The sequence below is a fragment of the Sarcophilus harrisii genome, chromosome 1 (genome assembly GCF_902635505.1).
Source record: "Sarcophilus harrisii chromosome 1, mSarHar1.11, whole genome shotgun sequence".
Classification (NCBI taxonomy): Eukaryota; Metazoa; Chordata; class Mammalia; order Dasyuromorphia; family Dasyuridae; genus Sarcophilus; species Sarcophilus harrisii.
Genome location: NC_045426.1, coordinates 586,464,846 through 586,486,748, shown reverse-complemented (window position 1 = coordinate 586,486,748; position 21,903 = coordinate 586,464,846). Strand labels below are relative to the sequence as shown.

Here is a 21,903-nt window from a genome sequence, read left to right as displayed (position 1 = left end):
TCTTTTTTTTGCAAGTTGCAGCCCCAAGAAAATAATTTTAAGTGTTCAGCTAAACTGTGTCCATGCAAAAAAAGTTTCTTTAATTTCATACAGTACAGTATAGCCACAGAACTTGTTTTTCAGTCTATCACATCTTGGCTTTTACTGAAACGACAGGTGGAGCTAGAGGTCTGCCACTCATCTTGGAAGCTGCCAATGTGTGCTGTGCTTCATTTTCTTCCTCAGTTTCCATAGGAGGTCTGATTTTTTTTTCTGACCATATCTTTGGTCTCCTGCTTGTCACCTCATATTTCTTACTACCCTATTGACTTGTAATGGCTTCATGGTCACATAGCTCCATTTTTGTGGCATAACTAGGCTTTATTTTTGGGGGGGAAGGAAGGGAGGTGGAAGGAACATGTTAGAGAAAACAATTTTTTTTAAAAGGATCAAGAAAATAAAGATGTCATTGAAAAGGATGTTTGTTGCATGAGATAGATTCATATTAATCCATGGCTTCATATTGTACCAAAAAATGAGTGTCACTGAACTCCAAACCCATTAGTTCTTCATAGCTCCACTCCTTCACCTGAGGGCCTTCTTTAGGGCACAATGTGTGCAGCTTCCTCTGAGAACACAGGATCGCTTTGTATCCCTAGAAATAGGCTCAGGAGACACAACAGTAAGCATGCAGTGTTACCAGGGTTTGCGACCTGTATTTTTTTTTTTTTTTTTTTTTTGTAACGCTGGTTGCTATGACAGTTTTACAGATGCTATGAACGAGCATAAGAAGGTCCAGTTGAACTTTCCAAAGATGATTGGGAAGCTCTTCTAGTCAGAGGGGCCAAAGTTGGATCTACTAGGGAAGAAGGGGGGAACAGTTTGAACCATCCAATCACCATATTAGACAACTCCAATTCATCTAAAAGTATCTGGGCCACTCCCATAAAGGATTTATGATCCATTCGTCCATAATCTCCCCAAACAATGATCTGTTGGAAAAGCAGAAAGGAGAACAACTTTAGTATGAATAAATAAGTGATAATAGTTTATAAGCTAAAATGTGCTGTGATCATGTTATTTAGACAATGTAAATAGCTGTATTTAATAAGTGGTATGTTTAATCATTCTATTGCTATAATACAATAATAAATTAGGAAAGTTAATTTTGTAACTGTGTAGATAAAATTTATATTGAAAGTATTCTAGGGAAATTAAATTTATGTGTGAAGTAAAGTTCGCACATTTAGTCTCCTCAAAGGAGACTCTTTTTAAGCTTAAGAGCAGAACCTTGGGACACAGTTTCAATTATTTACAGAAATAGAAAAAGAAAGGAATGTGATAAGAGACATAGTCTGTGATGATCTACTCTGGAAAAATACTTTTCTATATAAAAAGGGAAAAATTCAGTAAATACCTGTAAAACCTTTCCCTGTGGGCTTTCATCAAATGACAACAGTTGTTGGTAAAGTGGTTCCAGTGTCTTTCTTGCCACTTTTGTTTTCTTTTTGGCTATGCAGACTCCATTATCTAAGAGATACACCTTTACATATGGTGCTGAGAAGGAAAAAAGGAAGGAAAAGAAGTAAAGATCTACTCAGATTAAATGACCCAAACTTTGAGGGGTGGGGAGGTATTTTGTGTGTGTGTGTGTGTGTGTGTAGAGTGTGTGTGCATGTATGTCCAAAGCAAGAGCCAAAACAGGTGTTGAAAGAACTCAAGACTATGAGATTATAATCAAAAGCTACAATTCTGAACACAAAATCCTAAAACAGCTGGATAAAAATTGAAAAATCAAATCAAATGATTATATATTGGTGTATACACTGTTTCTGAGTTGGGCACTGATTTGACACCTTAGTTCAGAAATTTGAAAAACTTATTAACCAAGTTTTAAAATTTAATATTACAGAATGTGTACAAGAAATACATCTCAAGAATGTTGCTTTATACCAGAAATATGGGAAGTGGATTAGTGGATAACAGATGGAAATGTTTAACAAAGAAATTAAAAGAAAAAACAAACTACAACTTAGATAATATTAAGTTGAGATTTTATAAGTCACTATGCAGTTCACAGGATCTGTTTCTATTTGAGTTTGACCCTACAGCTTTGCACAACCTGTTTTTTTTTTTTAATAAATGCCTAATTAACACAGTAAGTTTAGAATTAATTACATTCCCCACCTATCCCAAAATTATCTTGCTTTATATTTTATGTGCATATAGTCTTTAAGCAAAGGATGAATGATATGTTTAAATTAAATTGGGATGAGGCACACAAAAAATGTGAATTCTATATATTTTTTTTCTTTATGACAATAAAAACTTTTTCATCCATGGCGAAAAATAACAAAAGTGTGGTACAAGTCAAATACTTTTAGAAAGGCTATTTAATAAATAATGCATAACATAATAACAAAATTAAAGATTAATAAAAGATTTAAGATACTATGTCAGACAGTGAAAGATCTTATCATGAAATATCACTGTTAAAAAGTTCACGTCTTTCACTGGAGATATCATTACTTCTTTAGTTTGCTAATGTAGTTTATGCCTAATGATAAACACTTCAATATTACAGTGATATTGAAGTACTAAAAGTGCTGTAAGTAAATATTTTCACAAAAGAATTTTTGTGTTTGTTTCTCCCAAATACAGAAAGAGACACTTTTAGTGTAGCATTCAGATCAGATATATGCTTAATGTATTTCTGAGGCTCATGTGTTTCTTTCATTATAAAATCAAGCTCTTAATGAACTTAATAGGGGAATTTCTTCAGAACACTAATTAATGAGAAACTGGTCTTTTTACATCCACTATGACAAAATATAAATTAACTAATCTATGTCTTCAGCCTTAATATAACCCAGAGGTCCAATTACACATTTCAACAAACTGCCAAGATATAAATAGAACTTGAGAATTTTGACTCATATTTTGCTGAAAAAATTAAGGCCATTTACTGAGAAATGCTTTCTCCCCTCTTTATCTTAGAGACTTCTGTTGCTTCACTTTTTGTTGTTGTTGTTGTTGAGGCAACTGGAGTTAAGTGACTTGCCCAGGGTCACACAGCTAGAAAGTGTTAAGCATCTGAGACCAGATTTAAACTCAGCTCCTCCTGACTTCAGGGCTGGTGCTCTATCTACTGCACCACCTAGTTGTCTTTCATTCATATTTCACATGAAGAGATATATGTTCTTCTTGCTAAGGCAAATTACTCTACCTGTATATTACATCTCACTTCATCCTGTCCTCCCAGAACTACAGGCTCCAAAACTGCACCTTATCCCCCATATTTAAAATTCTATAAGTTCTATTGTTTTACTGCTATTATTTTCACATCTGTGCCCTTCTTTACATTATTACTGCAAACACTTTAATTCAAGTTTTTATTAACTCTGAAATGAACGTCTATAATATCTTCCATATTGGTCTTTTTATTTTTAGTCTCTCCCTTCTCCAATGTACCCTTCATAAGAATGCCCAAATTTCTCTCTAATCATTTCAAAGTTGCAAGGAATGTAAGAGTCACCCCACATTTAACAGGAATATGTTTTTATAAAGATTCAATTCATTGACTCACTACTTCCTGAAATGGTCCAGTACAGCGTCTGGAGTCAGGAACAGATCTTCCTGAATTTAAATGTGGCTTAAGATGCTTGCTATCTGTGAGTCCTGGGCAAGTTGCTTAACCTATTTGCCTTAGTTTCCTCATGTATAAAATGAGCTGGAGAAGGAATGACAAACCACTCCAGTATCTTTGTCAAGAAAACCCCAAATGGGGTCATGAAGAGTAGACATGGCCAAAGAATGACTTAACAACAATAGCAACTACCTTTGTGACCTCCAAATAACAGCCATTCTAATATTAGAAGATGGTAAAAAAACAAAACAAACAAAAAACAACAACAACAACAAAAAAACAAATAGTTGAAGCCTTGATAATGTGCTATACAAACTCAGTCAAGAAGACTTGGATTCAAATGCTACCTCAGATACTTAGTAGTGAGGTGATCCCAGAAAAGACACATCCTTTTTTCTGTCTTAATTTTCTAATAATAGCATCTATGTCACAGAGTTGTGAGTATCATATCAGATAATATTTGTTGAGTGCTTAGCACAGTGCCCAGCACATAGTAAACATTTAATAAATGCTGGTTTCCTTACCTCCATCCTATTAATGTGCTCCATGGTGGCCTTCTCCTCCAGGTTAAACATCCCTAAATTGTTAACCTGTTCCTTATCTGACAGTGGAGCCCAGCCCACTCCATTAGCAGGTGATGTGCTTCTATAAATGGGTCTAAGATCACACCAGCTGTTTTGCTGCCAATACCACATTAACCCATACTGACTTCACAAAATATCCTGGTGTTTTTTTTTTTTTTTTTTGTTTTGTTTTTAATGTGGCCCCTTATCAAGTCAAGCCTCCTCTGAATCCTGTACTTGTGTGGTTCATTTTTTGAACTCAGATTTAGAAACTTACTTCACTACCTATTAAATAAAACAAAATCCTAAATCTTGGCATTATGTTTCCAAATATCCTTTCCAATTTTACCTCATATTTCCTTCATATGATCTTTAGTATAATCACATTTGATTGCTACCAATGACCCCTTTTAGTCTACCTCTCTTTAAGCTCTGTGCCTTTATTTTCATCATTCCCTCATGTCTAGAAATGACTCTTCCGCATTTGTGTTGAAAGTTTGCCTTTATATTCCCATCTAACTCATTTTTATCTTTTCCAGAAGTGTTCCCTGATTTTCCTAGCTTAAAGTAACTAAGAGAGTTTCATCTGGATGTTTTTTGTACTTACCAAAACATTTGCCTGCACCTTTGCATAATCTTATTCTACCATATATAATTTGAATATGTCATTTTCCTTTTAAATTGTAAATTTCTAGAAAGCAAGATCTTTGTTTAACTTTATTTATATTTTCATTGTCCTTTTACATAGTAGATAATTTACTCTGTTGAATTGAATTTCAAAATGCATTATGGACTTTATCAGTTTTTATTTTTGCCTCTATTTAGTTTAAATACATGGAGTAAGTACCTGAACAGAAGTCTTTAAAAATAATGGGCATTTTTCAGTTGTTCAATGAAAACAAACTCTCTAAAATAGAAAGTAGTAGATGAGGCATGTGGAGAGTGCTATACTAAGATAAATAAATCTTCAAAGGTGCTAAAAGTAGAAATGCTCTTCAGTTCTTACCTGGCAGTGTCTTTGAACCTGGTTTTACAACAAGGCCACGGGCCCGAATTATTTCTACCTCCAATTGTCCCTTTTTGTCCATCATTCCAACCTGAATGTCACCTAAGGGAATTTTTAAAAAGGGCATTAGCATCCAAAGATAATCAGAGAGCTTCACATTCAGATCTCTTAAAGGATCACTGTTTAATTTGGCATTTGCCAACAAACTTCTGGACATCAGTTCAAATTTTTATGTCATGGATTCCTCGTCTAAAAACAATTCAATAAACAAGTATAAATACTTTTAAATGATACCCATTTTTGCTCAACTCTAAAACATTTCAAATAAATATGAAATTAAAAAAAGTTTCTAAAGATTTCTCAAAATGAAGAGAATATGACTTAGAATAACATTATCATTTACCTCTATATAATCTCATAACAGGAATACTCACCCATAGCTGGTGTGGCCAATGTTTGACGCCCAACTAACTGAGCTGGACCAAGGCCATCTAGAAAATCACTGAATTGGCTATCTGAGGCCAATCGAACACCAGGGAAAATCAAACTAAGAGGGAAAAAATATATATCAAGGTTAAATCCTTATTCTTTTTTTCAAAGTAAGACAGGTTTTTGTTTTGTTTAGTTTAGTTTTTTAATATGATTCTCTTTGAAACTCCTAAAACAATCACTGTATGTTATGACTTAGTTGGCATTTCATAGGCAATCTGCTACCACTGGTTACTTTTTTAAAAACATGGCTGTCTCATCTCCCGAGATAGCTTATAATCTAATAGTTTATAAGCTATATATAGGGATGGAATTTGTTTTTTCTTTGTTTGTATGTCCTACAGTATCTATTGTAGCTACAAATATACAATGCACTAATAAAACACACATTATCCTAAAGCAGCCCAATATCTGAAAATGAATCCTCATGACAAATTGCCATCAAATATGTTTTATAGTCTTTGAAAACGTCTCATGAGGGGAGGAATTCATTGTTTTCACAAGGTAGTCCATTCCATTTTTTGACAATTTTAATTGTTCAGGAAGTCTGTTCTTGCATCAAATTCGAATTTGCTTCTCTGCAACTTCCCTTTGTTCTTCTGTCCATTGAAATCAAACAGAATAAGTCTAAACTGTTGTAACATCTCTTCAAATAGAGGAACACAAGTATATTATATCTCCCCTAAATCTTTTATTTACTAGGGTTAATATCTTCAGTTTATTCAACTGATTTTCATATGGAATGAACTTGAGTCTTTCACTATTTTTTTTCCTTTTTTTCTGGATAATTTCTAGCTTATTAACATCCTTTTAAAAGGTAGAATGCAGAACTTAACATACTATGTCACATCTGACCTTACCATAACAGAGTAAGTGGGACTATTTTCTCCTTATTTTGGGACACTATGTTTCTTTATGTAGTCTAAGAGTATATTCACTTTCTTGGCTACTACAATATAATGCTAAATAATTCTGAGTATACAGTCTATTAAAAGCTCTATTTTTTGGATGAACAATTATCTAGTAATACCTCTCCCATTTTGTCTTTGAGAAGCTGACTTTTAAAAACTCAGAAATGAGACTTTATATTTATAATTTTTATTTACTCAATACATAACATTTTTTTTTGCAACACTTTGTTTAGAGTGTAACTTTTGCTCACTGAAGACTGCTCAAATTCTCTGTCTTTTCTTTCTCAGACTTCAAGGCTTTCATTTCTTTAGGCTTTCTATTCAATTCTTACCTTAAAAGTCTTTATCCAGGTAACCCTATGCTTTTATAAAACCTTTGGTATATATTCAGAGTTCTATGTATGTTTGCACTGAGTCCATTCATCTAGTCAATTCAAACTTTTAATCATAGGCTGTAATCTTTTAGTGAGCTAGTATTTTACATGTCTAATCTAAACTGTTCAACTCTTCCCAAATTTCATTATTATGTTATATAACTTTATCAATGTATTAGCCAACTATATTTTTGTTTCTTCTATTGATTATGATGCTACAGGAAGATTATTGAATTTTACTTTCCTTTATTAAAATCCTACTCTCATTTTTATACCAACACTCATTGACAATTTCATTGACTATTAACTTGCTAATAACAATAATGCAAAAAAAGCTTAAAGGTATTCAATGTGCAAAAGAGCATGACAAAAAGGAAAAATGAGCAGACTAAGAACAGGGAAAAATTTGGACCAGAATCTGACTACTAATACTTGCTGATTGCTGGTGAATAATTTTATTTACTTAATTTCAGTTTTCTTCTCTGAAAGATGGAAGTAATAATATCTCCAACTTCATAAGTCCAGTAAGAGACTTAAATGAAGAAATAAAGTAAAGGAAGCATTTTGCCATCTTTAAAATGCTATATAAATGTTTCCTATTATTATTAGTCTTTTTCACTAAGTACTTCCATCAATGACAGGTTTGTTTAAAAGAAATATTAACAGAGGAATGTTTTGCCATTTCTTTTGGAATGATATATTTAGTTGACCATTAATCATTGAATAAGAAAAATTTAAGAATTCCAATGACATCTGATAATTCTAAAAAGCCAGGACAACAGATTTTTTTGAAGGAAGAAGAGCAAGGATATTTTTACCAACTATTCTTATTATAAAAGTTTAGTAAATGATCTCTTCTAAAAAATAATTATATCTGGCTAATTGAATGGTAGCAACTGAAGTACAAGGTTCAAAGTACTTTGACAGAGTTTATATACTATGGAATTAGAAAGTCATACTCCAACCCCACCTCAAAGGGCTACCTTCAGAGCCCTAAGGGAATAGTTATATTGCTCTGGGGATTATGATTATCAGAGTAAATGGGAGTTGGTATAAAGACCCTCAGAATTTCTTTCTCTCTGTCTCTTTCTTTCTATTTCTCTGTTTTTTTCTCTCAATTTCTCTGTCTCTGCCTCTGTTTCTGTCTCTGTCTCTCTCTCTCACACACACACACACACACACAAACACACACACACACACACACACACACCATGTGTTGAAAACTTGAGCCCTCTGTCCTACCCACCCTACCGATATATGCTCTGATGTGCAGTTTCACATGTTATATTAATAATAGGTACACAAGTTATCAGCCTATGAAAAGGGTAATAAAATTGACCTTCAGAGCAAGTTAATAAATCCTCAGTTAATATTATGCCACAGTTCCCTTTTAATATCCTGACCCAGTTTCTCCAATTGTCCTATTTAGTTACTCTGCCTCAGGTTATAACCTTTCCCTCTTAATGTTTGATGAGATAAAGGTTTTATATCTTTAGGCTATAATCATTCCTTCTTAATGTTTGACAGGATAAAGATCTATCCATTTTAGACATCATTAGAATATCAGTAACCTCTCCAGTACCTCCCTCCATTGTGTCATCCTAGATGCCTCCTCCCATTAGGTTATCCCCATCCAGGTACCTCCCTCATTATGTCATTGTTCTTGTTATCCTATAAAAATCTTGCTGTCCCAATATTCAGGGCTAGATTCTTTGAGATCATAGTCTCATTCAGCCCTGGGACCAACCATGGATGCATTTGGTCCCAGTATATTTCTCCATTTAATAAACTATTAAATTGGTCTCTAATTGTCTTGCTCAGTTTCTCTGGCATTACATTTACAAGCACAAAGGCTGAGAGAAAATGGTTTCTGCAATTTGGAAGTAGACAAGACAATCCTATCCGTGCTCACAATATTCACTCACTTTCCTTCAGAGCTATAACTGTTCATGCTGCCATCTGTAGATTCGCGGCTTGCCTGTCGAGTCATCCAGTTTCTCATTTCTACTGCCAGACCAGTTTCTGTACTCCTCTGGACAGTACTCCTTAGTTTTTTGCCTCCAGCTTCTGTATGAACACAAAACAATAGCAGTGCCATAACTAATTTGTGACAAAAAGAAGCTGTAAAGATGATTGTGATCTCTTCAAGAAAAGAACTACATAAATACAATACACCATTATTATTAAGAGAGAAGAACAAAGGTGTTAAACAATGTTTGCTGTGTAGGTAGGGGAAAAAAAAACAAAGAAATCTTTAAAATGGGAGCAAATTGCACAAAGAACTATTATTTTACTCCAAGTTATTTATGACAGCACACCGATTTTTAGCATCACAAACAGAAAAGGTTCAATTAAAAAATAAAAACATACTTTGTTTCCAGTGAGATTTCAAAATGCTTTCTCTCATAACTTATAGTATTATACCTTTCCCTCTGCCCCTTCTTGTTATAGAGAAGGGACAAAGCTGAACTATTTAAGGAAGGTCAGATATTGAATAATTCAAGGACTTGTCTTTAATTTTTATATCTAAATGCTAAACAGCAAAGCTTCCCTATTTAGTAATGGCCCAGTCATTTGTTATAGGAGAAAGAAGATGCTAATTTAAAAATAATGGCGTTTTGGAAGATGAAACCCCAGTAGTACCATATAAGAAAAGATTTTTTTTTTAAATGCTATGAAGGGGTAGAACAAAAGCAATTGAAAAATCTGTCTTTTGTTCTTAAAACAGAAACAACCACAACATGCAAGGGGAACAGGAACAAAAGCGAAAAGTGAAATTTGTGAACATAAAAGCATTTGTAAAAATGATCGTTTTAGGTTCTTAGAATAGTTTGTTGATCTTTTAAATAGTCATGTTATGAATAGATATAGCAGATCATTATGTTAGATAATGAAATCCAAAGAAGCCTCATTTTCACTGGGTTGTAACTTGTACTTTAATTAACAAACCTCACCTCATCTCTTCTTAAGACCTTCCTAAGAGTTTTCACAGGCTTGTATTTATGCTTGAACTAACTCTGCTCCAATGGACCAATTATGTTACTTACTTTCTCTAAAAGATAGCTAAACTAAGAAATCTATCAAGGGAAGTTAATTCCAAACATTTAACCCACAATACATGCTATTAGTAATAACTTTTACATAGCTTTTTCAACTTTTTCTCATATAACTCTGTGTTTATCTTCAAATTTGTGTCTATAATACATGTCCATGCATGTATTATAATTAAGATATTTAAACATACTCTCTATCTATAGTAATGAAATAACAAGGAGGCTAATACAATACAACATCAAAGAGTCAAAATTCTAGAGTCCAAAGAGACCTAAGAGGCTCTCAAGCCAACTGCATCATTTTGTAGATGGAGAAACTGAGGCCAAGGGAATTTAAGTGATTTGCCCAAGATCACACTGGTAAATCAGTCAGTTAGTTAAACACCATTTATAAAGCACTCCACTAAAAGGTCTAAGCAGGTCTTCACTAAAAGGGGCAATATTTAATATTCAGTTGCACCTTATTGCTTCTCAAATATTTACATTTATTGGTGGTATAAGTATTTGAATAAAGTACCTATCTTTCACTCTAGGAATTGACTCCAAATCAAAATGAAGTTATGTTGTAAAGGTGTCATTTAGGAAGATCTAAAACACTCTATCTTGATTTTATGGGACTATGTTCCAAATCTTATCTTATCCCCTGCCTCAATTATTTCTTAAGAACAAATAGATTTTTAGAATAGACTTTTTAAATAAAGATGACAAATAGAACAAAATATGGACTGAAAGGAATTGGGACCTGAGTTGACATTTTTTGGAAACTCAGAATATTTTAGGAAGGGAAGTAGAACATAGAAAACAGAAGTGCAAATGACAGACATGACAGACAAAGGAGACTGGGAGGAGATAATGTCTAATTTAAATATTGGAGGGATAGTAGAAGATGAGATTGGTCAGGAAAACTGGAATTAATTGAATTATGAAGAACCTCAAATACCGGAATGAGGAAAAGAACTTGGAGGTGAAAGTGCAAGAAGAAGAATAATGGAAAAAAACAAAAATCTTGTGTAGCCCTTGGGCTCATTTACTACTTATACAAATCATTTTACTTCTTGGAGTCCCAGTTTCTTCATCTGTAAAATGAGGAAAATATTATTTTTATTACTTACCTCATAAAATACATGTGAATAAAATACTTGATGAATCCTAAAGTACTATATAAGAATAAGCTATTTTTATAATTATTATTTAAAAAATATCCAAAAGATAGTAAACATGTTGTACTGATATTGGCATAAGGAGTATGTCGAAAGTAGAAATTTATACATTCTCAATGAATGCTTCATTTAATAGTAACAGATATGATGTGAAATAAATTAATTATTGTGACACTGAAAATTAATTATTTAAAAAACTAAGCAACTCCTTAAAATATACAGTTACCTTAGGAGACTACAGATTTATTGAGTCTAATATATTGGTGGTTTCACATTGATTGAACCACACCCAGTTTCTCAGTAAAGTCAATTGTGCTAGGGTTACACACAGATGATAAATAACAAGATACATTAAAATGATGTACAGATGGATACATAATCTCATTGATGTAGGTTCTCCCTCCAATGCCAAAATACAAGCCATCTGTGCCATTTTGTCCTTTGTGTTTTTTGTGCATGTTCTTCCATAATCTTCCATAAAGGTTCTCCTCAATGTTCCTGAGATTTTTCCTTGGATCTTTTAGGAAAGTACCATTGCAGCACTCAATTTTCCCATTTGTTATTCATCATTTTTCCTATAGAATCAGTCAACTTTTAACGGAACACTTTCAGAATATTATACAGCATTTTTGCACCATTATGTTTTTAGTATGCTGTGGCCTACTTGTGCCCATGACTATTTCAGTTCCTTCCCCTTTTGAGACTCAAAACCCATCTTTAGATTACAACAGACTTCTAGGTTCTATTCCAAAACATAAGTTAGTCACTTAAAAAGTTTCATTTAAATTTTATAGAAGATACAGCACTTGTCCCATAAATATTTAAAATAATAAGATATGATTATTTTATTTCTTAATACCAAAACCTTTTGGCTACATGAATAATAGTAAACATTAAATCATTATAGTACTTTTTACCTAATATGTGAAAGTATCTGTCTGTCATATTGTTGCTTAAAAGTATTTTGCTACCAATAAAAACTACTAGCCCTTAGGTCTACTTTCTACTTTCTACAAAATTTTTTATGAGATTAACTGATTCATGTTCATAATTGAAGGTACCCAGATAAAGATTTGAAAATATCAAGCATTCATAGACAATATTCTATAATAGACCAAATCACTAATTTATATAATTGACTCAAGAATAAAGAGAACACAAGATCCTACTCTGCTTACTGTCTGTTAATTACAGAAAAAATTTACTTATCAGAGTAACATTATACCTTGAAGGATATCTTCCAACAAAGTATCTCATAAAAAATATATCAAAAATCAAAATATATCAAAAATCCTTGAAATAAGTAAAAAGAGAAAATCTATGTTTGAACTTTTGTTCAATGTCACAATACTCCCTAACCAGTTCATTAACCTTAAATTTGTGGCCAACAGCACTGTAACTCATGGCTGAGTAAAGCATATCTTAAATATGTATTTTTTCCTTAAGGCACCTCTCAGACTTCTTGCCCTCAGGAAGTTGCCTAGGACTACATTTTGAAGCAATTTTCAGGAAAATACCAATAAAGAGAACAAAAAAATATGGATAAACAAGTGTCTAAATAAACTGCATAAAGGATATTTGTTTATATTACGAGAGCTGAAACAAGAAGGCATTATTGATTTATTTGACCTCAGCTAAGAATATGTGTATCAGGTGAGTTTTGTTTTGTTTTGTTTTGTTTTTTGTCATTTTGTGCCAATCCATGATTTGGGGATTAAAAATAAATTTTAGCAAATAGATGAATTTACAAATATAGAGTTTATGAAAAATGAGGATCAAGTGTATATCTTAATTTCATAAAACATTAAAAAAAAACCAAGCAGAAGGCCTAAAATTGTTTATATTAATAAGATCTGAATTTTTTTCATATTTTTGGAATATTTCATATAACAAAATGACACAAAGAGACAACATATCCAAACTTATGTGATACAGCAAATGTAGTAAAGGCTGCTAAATTTACATTGTTAAGTGCTTTCATAAGTAAGAAAGAAATAGATCAATAAACCAGGCATACAATTAAAAACCTAAAAAAGCAACAATTCAAACAACCCCAAAACAGAAATATAACAAAGGAAGTGATTATTAAAAAAGAAAATAAAAGATATATAAATTTAGATGATCAAGCTAAAAAAATAGCTAGTTATAATCTCATTTTAAAAATTATTATCAAAAATTAAAAGGAAAATTTACAATAAGAGGAAATAAGAGACAATGGGATTTTTTTTTTGTCAAATAACATGTCAATAAAAGTAATAATATAGATCAGATGTCAAATTCAAGGCCTCAAAGTATTCTTAAACTTCTTCATTATCTCCCAATTAGATTAAAATTTAAGGTTTTCTAAATCAACATGTAGCTGTACAGATACATTTGTATTTGGGTTTGACATGAATGACTTAGCTGACATGGATGATATATTTATGAAAATATTACATATCCAGGTTAACTGAGTAACTTATTCATCAAAATAACCAAATATAAGAAAAAGAAATTGAACAAGTCAAAAATGAACTTTCATAGATGGATAAAAAAAGAAGGGCAAGACAATTTACAAGTGAATTGTATTCACAGAATAATTCTAATATCAGGAAGAGATGAAGCAGAGACAGAAAGCTACTAAAATACCTCTAAGCAATATCAATATTAAATATTAAATAAAATATTAGCAAAGACATTACAATAATACATTAATAAATTTATGTGCTATGATGAAGTTAGATTTATTCTAGGAATGCATAGTTAGCTCAGTATATGAAAATTATAAATAGAATTAAAAGTCTATATTGGTAATAAAAATGACTAAAAAAACCTCACATGATTATGGCAATATTGGTTAACAAAAGCCAACACATTTGTTTTTTTCTTTTTAAAGCCACACTAGAAAGCTTAGGAATAAATGGTCTTTTCCTTAATATGATAAGTAGTATCTATCTTAAAATAAGTGCTAAGAATAGAGGCCTTTCTAATTAGTCAGGGATAAGGCAGGGGTATTCATTAGCATTAATGCTTTTTAACAGAATGTTAGAAATGGTAGTTATAGCAATAGAAAAGAAAAAAAATTAGAAAAAAGAAAGAAAAAAACAAAATGATTACTTTTTTGCAGAAGGTATGATGGCCTGTCTAGAGAACTTAACTAACGTCAACTAAAATTAGTTGAAACAATAACTTCACAAAGTTATGGGAAATAAAATAAATCCAGTTAGACAGACTGATTTAAAAGGGAATGAATATCACTTCTACATATTGCTAATGAAACCTAGCAGGAAGTGATAGGGAAATTAAGGTATTTAGGAATCTAATTATTAAAACACATAGAGGAACCATAAGTATATGATTATAAGACTCTGTTTTCAAAAGAAAAACACACTTAAATCACTGGAGAAATATAAATTGTTTGGAATCAGGCTGTTCCAAAAAGGCAAAAGTAATAACTGACTACCTAATTTGATTTACTTATTCAGAGCCATAACAACTAAAAAAAAAAAAGGATTATTTTACAAAGCTAAACAAAACAAAAACCCCAAACAGACAGCAATCCAACACACACACACACACACACACACACACACACACACACACACACACACAAATTCTCCTGTCATAATAAAAAGTAAAAAATCTCAAGGGAAATAATAAAAAAAAAATGAAAGGTGGCCTCGCAATACCAGATCTCAAACTAAACCAGCAAAAACATGGGTAACTGGTTAAAAAATACAGAAGTTAATCAATACAAGAGCTTAGCTATAAAATTTACAGAAGCAAAGCAAGAATAGCATAGTGTTAATAAATTCAAGACCATAGCTAACTAGGATAATGACTATTCAACAAAAATTCACTCATTCCCAATACTGAGAAGAATGGAGTTGTCTTAGAATTAAAATTAGGTAAAGATCAATATCTCATATGATATATCAAGAGAAAATTTCAATGGATACATAACTTAGTCACAAAAAACAACATTATTTACAAATTGAATTAATAAGGATGAAATTACCTCTCATTGCCATGAATGTAGAAGGAGTTCAAAGAAGGAAGAATTAAAAGGTAATAATAGAAGACAAAATGGATGGTTTTGATTACATAAATTTAAAGAGTTCTTGCATAAATGAAACTAGTGCACCTAAAATCAGAAGGGAAATGGGTAATTGGGGGTGGGGGTGGGAAATCTTTGTGTGCTTCTTTACTAAAAGTCTTACATCCAAACTGATCAGAACTAGAACCATAGCCCAGTTGACAAATTGTTTCAAGATACAAATAAGTAGCTCTTTAATGAAATAGAACTAGCAACAGTCATATGAAAAATGCTCTAAATCAGTAAAAAACAGAGAAATACAAATTGCTTTGATGTTCCATCTCACAATCATCAGATTGGCAAAAATTATAAAAAGTAAAATTACGATTGTCAGTAGAACTGCAGGAAAACATTTATATTAATACATGATTGGTGTAGTTGCAACTTGGTCCAGCAAATCTAAGAAGCAATGTGGAACTATGCCATCCACATGACTAAATTGTATATACTAATTGATCCAGTGATATCATTACAAAATCTATAGTTCAAAAAGATCAAAGAAGAAAAAGAAAGAAAAGAGGAAAAGAAAATAATACAGGGAAAGAATTCCCTTAGTCTTTCAGATTAGCTTAAATATTATTTTCTACATGATATTTTTCCTAGTCATAAATGCTAATGTACAATTCTCCCAAAATTAAAGTGTACTTTTTTCTTATATTCTATATTCTTTTACATTTGTAGACTTTATCTCATTTGGAAGATTTTAATTTCCATGATACTTCAGTTTTGCTTTTATATCTCCAGGGACAAAATAGGGACATATTAGAGATGTCTAATATTTGCTATTCAAGGCAGCTAGGTGGCACAATGGAAAAAGTACCAGGCCTATAGTCAGGAAAATTCATCTTCCTGAGTTCAAATCCAGCCTTAGACATGTACTATTTCTGTGACCCTTTTTGCCTTAGTTTCCTAATTTGTAAAATGAACTGAAGAAAGAAATAGCAAATCATTCCAGTATCTTTGCCACAAAAATTCCAAAGGAGCTCATGAAGAGTCAGACACAACTGGAAAATAGCTGAAATGAAATAAGCAAAATTATTTTATTTATTGGTCAATTCATTTTATATAACAGATATTCTGTATAAATTCTATTTTTGTGGTAGGTCTTTTACAAATGATCATCATAACTGTAATTAAAGATTAAGAAATAGCCATGAAATGTCTCTTGTCATCTTTGGACATATGATGAAAACCAACTCCTGTGTTTTTCCAAATATGACTTATGCTTCAATTTGGTTGCAAATTTCCTCTGTGTCCTGATTGTGTTTGTAGTGAGACTATAAATATTGACTTGATTAAGATCTTTTGATAGTTATTGGACAAAAGTCATATTTGGAGAATCAATAGTTAATGAAAAGTTTGCAGATTCTCCAAAAACATATGCTTCTCATTATCATATGCCCCTTTATCTGACACTATTTCAGCAAAAGTAGAGGAGACCCTGATAGGACGGAGTACCTTTTGCATTTTATTTTTGGTCCATGTATGTCATGGTCAAAGAAAGTATCTTCAAGTGATACTTGATGGACATTGTTAATGAGTTGCTCAGTACCTAATTATCTTGACTATTCCTCAGAAAGCAGACTCTGTCACTGGGATCATATCTGAAACCTTTCCAACACAGTAGAATTTCCCAGAGCTTATGTTCCATTGGCACAGGTCTTGAAGAACTTACATTCATGCTGAGGTAAGGCAGCAGAACAGGATTTTGTGAAGCTCAGTATCCCCAAACAATATTTGAAAGCCAAAAAGTAGAATAGCAACTTCAAGCATAAATAATCAAGTTACTAACTAAATTATTTTAGGTTCCTTATGTTTTGTAGGAGCTCTATGAGTAGAGTATCATAAAAAGATCACTGGTTATATAGCCAGGGGATCTGTGTAATAAAATTCTGATTCTGTTAGTTGCTAATGTAGGTAGCACTTCTTGGAACTCAGTTTCTTAATCTGTAAAATGTGAGGGTTAGATTAGATGATTTCTAAGATCCTTTTCAGCTCTACATGTAATGGATCTATACCTGAACTACCTCTGTACATCTTAAGGTTTATGATAACAATAAAAGCATGAAGAATTCCTGACCAAAACAATCAATTTATATTTGTAATATATATTTTACTAATATTATAATTATAAACTGTATGTATAAAAGTAACATTTTTAGATATATAACTTTCATCATATTATGGAATATTACTGTTCTGTAAGAAATGACCAACAGGATAATTTCAGAAAGACCTGGAGAGACTTACACGAACTGATGCTGAGTGAAATGAGCAGGACCAGGAGATCATTATATACTTCAACAACAATACTATATGATGACCAGTTCTGATGGACCAGGCCATCCTCAGCAACGAGATCAACCAAATCATTTCCAAATGGAGCAGTAATGAACTGAACCAGCTATGCCCAGAAAAAGAACTCTGGGAGATGACTAAAAACCATTACATTGAATTCCCAATCCCTATATTTATGCACACCTGCATTTTTGATTTCCTTCACAAGCTAATTGTACAATAATTCAGAGTCTGATTCTTTTTGTACAGCAAAATAACGTTTTGGTCATGTATACTTATTGTGTATCTAATTTATATTTTAATATATTTAACATCTACTGGTCATCCTGAGATCTAGGGGAGAGGGTGGGGGGGTAAGAGGTGAAAAATTGGAACAAGAGGTTTGGCAATTGTTAATGCTGTAAAGTTACCCATGTATATATCCTGTAAATAAAAGGCTATTAAATAAAAAAAAAAAGATATATAACTTTCATCACTGCAATTTATAATTTGTAGAAATATTGTGTTAAAGAAAAAAATTCAGGATTTTATCTGGAACCTTGGTTTCAACATAGAATTCCTGTTGGGGGAAATTTCCAACAATATGGATCTATTCCTTTAACACCTTACTATCTTAAGCAATTCTTACAGATTAGTCACATCACTCTTTTATTAGGGCAATTTTAATTAAAATGCATCAATGGTGAAAAATGGCACAATTCACTGATAAAGAAAACAATATAAGAAATTGGAGCGAAATTTCAAATATATAAAAGATTTACTTTTTATAAAATTTCTGCTTTGAAGATAGAAACAGGGATGTGATTTATTCATTCACTTACATATTTAATGTATTAGTTGACATGAGGGTACACAGAAGAATAAAACAGTCCTTGACCTTATAAAAATTGTGATAAAAATTAATATGGCAGTTTAAAGTATTACAGAATGCTTTATATACACAAGGTAACTTGATTTTATAATAACCTTGAAAGGTCATTACTATGGATCTTATTATTTCCATTTTATACATGGGGAAACTGAGTCTCAGACAGATGAAGTAACTTGCCTACCACCATGTTGACATGGTTAATAAAAAAAAGGGAAGAGAATTTGAGTTAGGTTTCTTCTACTCCAAGTACAATGTACTGTTCCACAACCAAATTCTTTCTCCATCTCATAACACAAAAGTCTCTGAAGAAAAATTGAAGAATGAATCCTAAAGCAATTAACTTTTCCTTTTCTTGTATTTAACAGCTTGCAAAATGTAGAATCTCCTTAATTTTAAGAAATAAAAGATTTAAATTAAACTTCTCAAAAGTGAGAAAAAGAAGATAAGCACACATTTATTGCTGCAAATCTACCATATGTAGAAATTTATATTTTCAGGTATGTAGTATGAATCTACTAACGTTAATGGTACAATTAATACAATTAATGACTTAGACAGAAGTGGATATATGGTTTTAATCCTAAATGTTTGTTACAGTAACTATTAAGTAGAATCACTTACAATTTAACAGTTAAATCTAAAAAAATACAGAACAAAATTTGGCAATTTTATTTATACTGTTCATTTATGCTTTTAATTCAAATTAATGGAAGCTGACAGCTGATTTCCCACAGTTCTTCTGAGTTTAACTGAAATCAAATCACTGTGACAGCTGTTTATGCCACTTTTAATGGAACAGAAAACTACAAAATCAAGGTCACATATTAGAATTATCAATTCTATTCTCTTTTTGATAAAATTGGGTCTCTGACTCACCTTTCCCTCCTTCCCTTTATCCATGTTTTATTCCATTTTTATCATGGAACATTTAAACATTCTAATCCTTTAAAAATTTTATCCATTAAATATTCTCATTTAAATAGAATCAAATGAGTCCCATTCTACCTGCTATGTGCCTCAGGAGCTAACATCCACCAAAAATATTGGAAACTACCATATAAATGATATTATGATTATATTATATATTAGTGCTAAGGTCTTTTTTTATAAGTAATTTAATAACCAATTTTGGTCCTTAACTTGCATAATCTTGAAAGAACGAAAATGAGTTTAAATGGTATCATTTTTAACTTTTATTACACATAATTAGAAGACAATTCAATCTTTATATGTGAAATAGTATAAATAATATGGTATAAATATATAGTATAAATATATGGTAATATAGAATAAATAATATAGTATTAAATATAATATAGCAATATATTAATAAATAATATATTACAAGATAATTCTTCATGTAGCAATTCCACATGATAAGTTTACTAGTAAACATGACCATTTTGCTTTTATTAAATGAAATGGGAAACTCAAAAATAAATGCCCCAGAATTCTTGGACATTTTCCATGACACACCTGAAAACAATGAAAAGAGAGAATCACTCATCAGTACCAAGATTAAATGTACTAAAATGGAATGTTATATAAAACAAAACCCATTATGAATAATTTTTTAGAGTTTATAAAAAATATAATTCTTTCACCAATATTCAACTGAATTTATTATTCCTTTGAATCCATGATCTCATGGATATTGGTATTCATTCCCCTCATAATTCATATCCATCCTTGGCAAGCCTATATCACTCTTTTTCATGTCCTCTCACATGGTCTACCCATATTTTGGGACTACTTGTGTCTCCTTGACAATTTATGAATATTAATGGGCAGAAAGACCGTCATCATTTAACCCTCATTTTTGTTAAATAATTGGTACACCTGTTCATATTCTCTGCCCCCCATTAAACATTTTTAATGATAATTTTCACTCTATTTTTATGCCAGTTTTTCATTGATAATATGTCATAGCTTGCTCATGTCCACTAGGAACCTCTCAATTGCTTTTTGAGTGATCCTCATCTTCACTTCTTTAGAAATGATATTAGTCTGTGGATTATTATTATATAACATTACCAAATGAATACTGCTATTTAAAATAATGGCTCTTGATACAGGGAAGAAGTTTGGGGTCATTACAAGAACCCAGAGCTGTCCAGTTTTTTTGGAAAAGAATATGTTCAAAGTAAAATATGTGATTGACAGGATACAAAGATAAAGGAAATAGCTGCTGCCCTTGAGCAGTTTACATTCTGTTGGGAAGAAACTGCATGAAAAAAGTAAATACATAAAAGGAAATCCAAACACAATTTGAGGATAGTGTGAGGAATAGTACTTACAAATACAGGGATCAGGAAAGGAATTCGGCATGGAGGATAGTCAATAAAAAGTCAAAAGTCTGGTCTTAAGTGATATTCTTAATAAGATGGCAATGTGTAAAAAAACAAAAAACAAAAAACAAACAAACAAACAAACAAACAAAAAGAACAGTCTGGCTTCCCTAACAAACATACACATAAAGATTTAAGCATTTGTACTTAAGATACATGCATTTGTATAAAAAATACAACCAACATTTTTAGTTGCTTCAAAGAGGAATTGTGAGTTATCTTTATCCATGGTCTCGCACCAGATAAAACCAAGATCAAATAAAATCAAAGGTAAATGCCAGTAAATGCCTCTACTTTTGGCCAGAAATTCTGAAGGTCTTCTCTTTCAGATTGATTCTTTTGTGAAGGCAACGTAGATCACATTTTCCCACAATTTTTACCCAGTTCTTAATTACTGAATGGTCTTGGTGTCAGACAAACTAAGACCTGGAGAAGAGATTAGCTTAAAAAGGCCAAGGCCTCCCACTGAATCTGGAACTATCTCAAGTGGTCTTGATTGATGCATTCTGATGACCATGGGGAAGAAAGCAAGGCTAGTGACTTTGCCCATTGATGTCTCACTTAAATTAAAAAGTCACTTGCAAGTCAGGATAGCACCTTCCAGATGTCTTTGATCCTCTTTGAGAATGAGCAACAAACAACAGCAACAGTTCTTCCTTACAGGACTGAGAAGCTTTTGGGTGCTCTGAGCAGCAACCTGGGAGCTAAAGGAAAGAACCTTTAGCTGATCTTGCCCTGACAGTCACAGTAAGAATTTGAGATTGAGCAGGACATATATGATTTAGGGCTTGGAGCTACTATTGCTTTTGGGAGCCATATTAAAAGCCAGGACTAGCTCCTGGCAGTGACTGACATAAAAGAGAGATGGTGCAACATCTAAGCAGCCTATTCCAAAGATCCTCCAAGAAGTCGGAGACCACTGCAATTGCTGACATCTGTCAAGGTAACAGCAGGGGATCGAATCAGATTCCACACAAAGAAAAGGAGATTGAGATAGGGCTAAAGCCAACAGGAAAAGATAGGAAATGCAACAGAGCACAAGAACTGGTACTAACCATTGCCCAAAATTGTGACAAGACTACTGGTATCTAGGCTTCAGATTGGCAGGATTGACAAATCATATATGAGTG

At 32.1% G+C, this 21,903-nt stretch overlaps 1 protein-coding gene across 41 annotated transcripts in view; it reads right to left on the bottom strand.

The window, feature by feature from the left end:
- Positions 1 to 422: 422 nt before the first annotated feature.
- The window catches only part of RIMS2 (regulating synaptic membrane exocytosis 2), a 775,594-nt gene continuing 754,113 nt past the window's right edge, over positions 423 to 21,903 (bottom strand). For 31 of the 41 annotated variants that reach the window (XM_031947102.1, XM_031947076.1, XM_031947077.1 and 28 more), the window contains 5 exons: positions 8,894 to 9,035; positions 5,629 to 5,741; positions 5,195 to 5,296; positions 1,397 to 1,536; positions 423 to 971 (listed from right to left, as the gene is read on the bottom strand). In XM_031947102.1, the coding sequence (XP_031802962.1) occupies positions 753 to 971; positions 1,397 to 1,536; positions 5,195 to 5,296; positions 5,629 to 5,741; positions 8,894 to 9,035 (716 nt within the window). In that variant the 3' untranslated portion in view covers positions 423 to 752. The remainder of the gene's footprint in view (positions 972 to 1,396; positions 1,537 to 5,194; positions 5,297 to 5,628; positions 5,742 to 8,893; positions 9,036 to 21,903) is intronic. The other 10 variants (XM_031947089.1, XM_031947084.1, XM_031947092.1 and 7 more) reach the window with 1 other exon arrangement.